This window comes from Cebus imitator, unplaced genomic scaffold (genome assembly GCF_001604975.1).
Source record: "Cebus imitator isolate Cc_AM_T3 unplaced genomic scaffold, Cebus_imitator-1.0 Scaffold228, whole genome shotgun sequence".
NCBI lineage: Eukaryota > Metazoa > Chordata > Mammalia > Primates > Cebidae > Cebus > Cebus imitator.
In genome coordinates this window covers 2,645,192-2,649,810 of record NW_016107543.1, presented here as the reverse complement: position 1 = coordinate 2,649,810, position 4,619 = coordinate 2,645,192, and the positions used below count along the sequence as shown (strand labels likewise).

Sequence of the window (4,619 nt, the reverse complement as noted above, 5' to 3'; positions counted from 1 at the left end):
AAAAAAAAAAAAAAAAAAAAAACCCACAAGCATTTGGGATAGGAAAGTGTCGGTTCTGGCTTTGAAGAGGTGGAGGCAGGGATCATCTTGGAACATTTTGTGTGAAGGAGAGACTTTGGACTGATACATTCAGTGTGGACCTGTGACTATAGTGGGCAAGGAACCAACATACTGAGCACTCAGTATGTGACAGGTGTCACAATATGTCAGGTAATTTTTATCACAACCTTTTGAGATAGTTTCTCTAATCGCAGTTTTACAGATGGGGATTAGAGAGGTTAAGTGCCCTGCCCACATACACAGCCATTATGTGGTAAAGTGGAGTTTCCAGTTCTGGCCTGATTGACCACAAGCTTGTCCTCTTTACTGTTATACCACTTTGCATTCCAGACAGAGGGAACAGAGAGAGCAGATGCCCTGGACAGATGTGGGCACATCCAGGAGATTTGTTTATTCAGGGAGCAAGGTACATGAACAGGAGTAGTTACCAAAAGGGTTGGAAAGGCAATTTGGAGCCTCAAAAGTCAGGTTGAAGAATTTGGGCTTCATTTTCACAGGAAGTGGGTAAGATAGCAAGAACTCCTTCCTGGAGAGTAAGAGTAAATCCTATATTCAGGAAGGACAAACATAAACCCAGGTTTCCATAGATGAGTTCATCAGATGCCAAGATCTCGATGAACTTGAACAAAAGGAGAGGAAATGTCTCCCAAGGTGGAAAGATCGTTTGAGCTCTGGAGTTCAAAACTAGCCTGGGCAACATGGCAAGATGCCATCTCTACAAAAAATAAAAGAATTAGCCAGACATTGTAGTCTCAGCTACTTGGGAGGCTGAGGTGGGAGGATCATTTGAGCGTAGGAGGCCGAGGCTCTGGTGAGCTGTGATCTCCCCACTGCACTGTAGCCTGGGTGAAAGAGTGAGACCCTGTCTCAAAAAAAAAAATAAATCTCAAATTGCTCACTAAAATATGCATACATATATACACCTTCCCCTATGTGTATGTCTTACCATCTCTCATTCATCCAGATTGGAAGGTAGAATTTTTAGATTTCTCCTGGTTCCTCCAACCTGCAGGCCCTCTTGGCCTATGTTTGGGCTTGGACCCCATTGATGCTCTCTGTGTGCCTCCCGGTGCTGGGGAACTCACCAGGGCACATTTGTCTGTTTCAGGCTGGACCTGTCGGGACGACTGTAAGTATGAGTGTATGTGGGTCACCGTTGGGCTCTACCTCCAGGAAGGTCACAAAGTGCCTCAGTTCCATGGCAAGGTGAGTTGGAGGGTCAGGGTAGGCATATGGTCGTAGTGTGGTGGGAGTAAGATACCCCCTGGTTGGACCACACTGTCCAAGCAATCTGAGGCATGGGGTGGTGGGTGTATGTTTGGGGCAGGTGCCTATTCTCCCCAAAATCGGCTGGTTTCCATAGAATTGGATAGGATCCATGTGTCCTGCCTCTGGATTTGGAGTAGAAATATGTGGAAGGCTTTGGAGTCTCCCCAGAGAGTGGTGCTGGGCCTTTAAAGTGGCCGAGATGGCCACCTTACTGCAGGGACACATCCCCTTACCTACTGTGGCACGTTTCCTGTTGCTTCTCCAGTAGGGTCTGGATTCATAGTAATACACTTCAGCTTGTCTAGCCAGGCACAGTTTGTTTGTACCTTTCAATCCAGTATCATCTCATTCTGGCCTGTTGATGTTGGCAGGAAGCATTCACCCCAGTTTTTCGCAGAGTAAGCTAAGGCTCAGAGGACTGTGGACAGTGGTAGAGGAGGGGTTGGGACCTGTGTCTTCTGGATGGCAACTCTGTGCTGTTTCCACGAGGCCATACTGAACCATCTACCCTGGCCCATCTGGTCTTCCCAGAGATCAGGGCTTACAATGTTGTACCTGCCGGCCAGGATGGGGGTATGACCCTTAACCAGGCACTGGAGGGGGCTCATTGGTCTGAAGTGGGGATGAACCTGAGGCTTTGGCTAAAGTCCAGAGCTGAGGACCCAGCTGGGGACCTGTTGCTGCAGCATGTCAAGAATAGGTAGACCGGGCCAGTTGGGAGTTGCCTGCCCCTCAAACCTCCTTCATCTGCTCCTTTTTCAGTGGCCCTTCTCCCGGTTCCTGTTCTTTCAAGAGCCAGCATCTGCTGTGGCCTCTTTTCTCAATGGCCTGGCCAGCCTGGTGATGCTCTGCCGGTACCGCACCTTTGTGCCAGTCTCCTCCCCCATGTACCACACCTGTGTGGCCTTCGCCTGGGTAGGTAACCTGGCAGGACTCCTGCTGTCTCCCCTCATCTAGGAAGGAGGAACTCTAGATCCCTATTAACACCCAACAGGGCTTCTACTTACCAGCTTCCCTTCTGTTTTCCAGGGCTAAAGTTGCAGCTGCGGGATGGTGAGGCCTGGGGAGAAAACAGGGAGGGTGCTGAATCGGGCTGTTTGGGAAGGAGAGAGGAAAGAAGGACATTTTTCAGGTCCTGAAGAAGGAAGCCACTAAAAGACCCAGTAGGACACTTTGCAAATACAGAAGGGAGTGGGGAGGGAGGGCTAGAGAGGATGCTAGGACCACAGGTCTTTCCAAGGGCCCCTCTGGAGGACTTGGAGCAATCTCAGTTCCAGCCGAGGCCTGGTGGGGAGGGAGTCGCAGCCACAATTTTCTGTCTAGAGCTCATCCTATCCTCAGACCATCCCTGGAGAAGCCCAGGTATGGTTCCATCTGCAGATGCAGAAAGGGCTGTTAGCTTTACAGTATGGCTGGTCTGAACAGCTGTATTCAGGGCCTGTAGTTGTGTGATAAGCACAGACTGGGGTGCAGATATGAACCATGATGGCCTTGGGAAGGGCGTGAGAATAAAAGGTCACAGTGGATATCTCTAGGTCCCCTGCAACCCTTAAGGAAAAAATTTCTACTCACTCACCTTCCTGTTGTCACAGAAGCCATTCACTCAGGTGTTGAGCACCTACTATATGCCAGGCACTTTACTGGGTCCTGGAGATCCAGAAGTCTGCCCTCTGTGCTAGTCACACAGTTGAATGTGAGAGTACAGCTATGAAAAAGTACAGCTGGGGAGAGGTGCTACAGGGGTGTGTGTCATGGCAAACCTAGACCAGCATGGGGCCATCAGGAAAGGCTTCTCTGGGGAAAGGGCATTAAAGGTAAGGTGGGAATGATGCAGGAATGTTAACTAGGTAAATTTGAAGAGAGTAGGAGGAGGCTTTAGAAGAAGTCTCAGAAAGTGCACAGGCAGGAGAGAGTCAGGGTCCTTCCAGGCAGCCTGGCTTGCAGGAAATCAGAGATTGGAGTGGGTCAGAGTGGATGCAGTAGACCAGCTGGTCATTTTAGCACAGGGTCCAGTAGCTAGACTAGAGAGGCGGCATGGGTCTTGGGTATTAAAGAAAAGTATACTTGAGCTGTGTTTTGGAGATGACGTTAAAACTTTTTAAAAACTTATTTTATTTATTTAATAAATACGTACCCAGCTCATACTACAGTATGGCAGGCATCACTCTAAGCATTTTATAAATATTAATTGTGTTCATCCGATAGCAAGTGGCAAAACACAAAATTACAGTAAACTTACTTGTAGATCCAGTTGGCTTTAATTTGCAATTCATGAATTAGGGCAGCCTCTATTCTACAAAATAGAGTGAAAGTTTCTATTGAGCAATACAAGAACAGTAAGTTTTGTAAGTTGGGAACTGGGAAACAGAACAGTAGAAAGAAACCTGATTGGTTAACATCAGGTTTTTTTTTTTTTTTTTTTTATAAGGGTTAAAGCAGAGGAGACTTCCTTACTTGGGTAGACTGGACTCTCTTGTTTTCAGGAAAAAGTGGTCTGTTTTGGGACCTATCAGCTCCCTTAAAGTTTCAGTTTGATTATGTGGCATTTAGCATGAGTGGCTCCATTTTGGTCTGCTCTAGTCTGTTGGGTCTAGTGCAGGAGCTCAGTCCAGAATTATGGCCTCCCATAATTTTTGTTTAACACAGCTTATAGGTGTTATTATTCTCATCCCCAGTTTATGGATGAGGAAACCAAAGACTGAAAAGGTGAAGTAACCAGCCCGAGGTCACTGAGCCAGGGTTTGAATCTAGGGAGCTGGCTCTAAAGTCCGCACTTTCAACATCTTCGCTGTGCTGACAAACCTCAAGAGTGGATTAGATGAGGAAAGAGGAATCAGGGATGACCCCTTGTGTTTCTTCTTGTAAGATAGTGATAGAGGCCAGATGTGGTGGCTCACACCTGCAGTCCCAGCACTTTGGGAGACTGAGGTGGGCAGATTGCTTGAGCTCACAAGTTCCAGACCAGCCTGGACAACATGGGAAAAGCCCGTCTCTACCAAAAATACAAAAAAAATAAGCCAGGCTTGGTGGCACATGCCTGTAGTCCCAGCTACGAGGAGGTTGAGATGGGAGGATCACTTGAGCCCAGAAGGTTGAGGTTGCAGTGAGCTGTGATCCTGTCAGTTTACTCTTGTCACTCCAGTCTGGGTGATCAAGGGTGGCCAGTCTTTTTTTTTAAAAAAATGACAATGAGGCCGGGCGCGGTGGCTCAAGCCTGTAATCCCAGCACTTTGGGAGGCCGAGGCGGGTGGATCACGAGGTCAAGAGATCGAGACCATCCTGGTCAACAT

General features: G+C 48.0%; 1 protein-coding gene across 2 annotated transcripts in view; it reads left to right on the top strand.

The window, feature by feature from the left end:
- The window catches only part of PGAP3 (post-GPI attachment to proteins phospholipase 3), a 16,654-nt gene that overhangs the window by 1,000 nt on the left and 11,035 nt on the right, over positions 1-4,619 (top strand). For both annotated transcript variants that reach the window (XM_017497294.1, XM_037727368.1), the window contains exons 2-3: positions 1,169-1,266; positions 2,092-2,244. In XM_017497294.1, the coding sequence (XP_017352783.1) occupies positions 1,169-1,266; positions 2,092-2,244 (251 nt within the window). The remainder of the gene's footprint in view (positions 1-1,168; positions 1,267-2,091; positions 2,245-4,619) is intronic.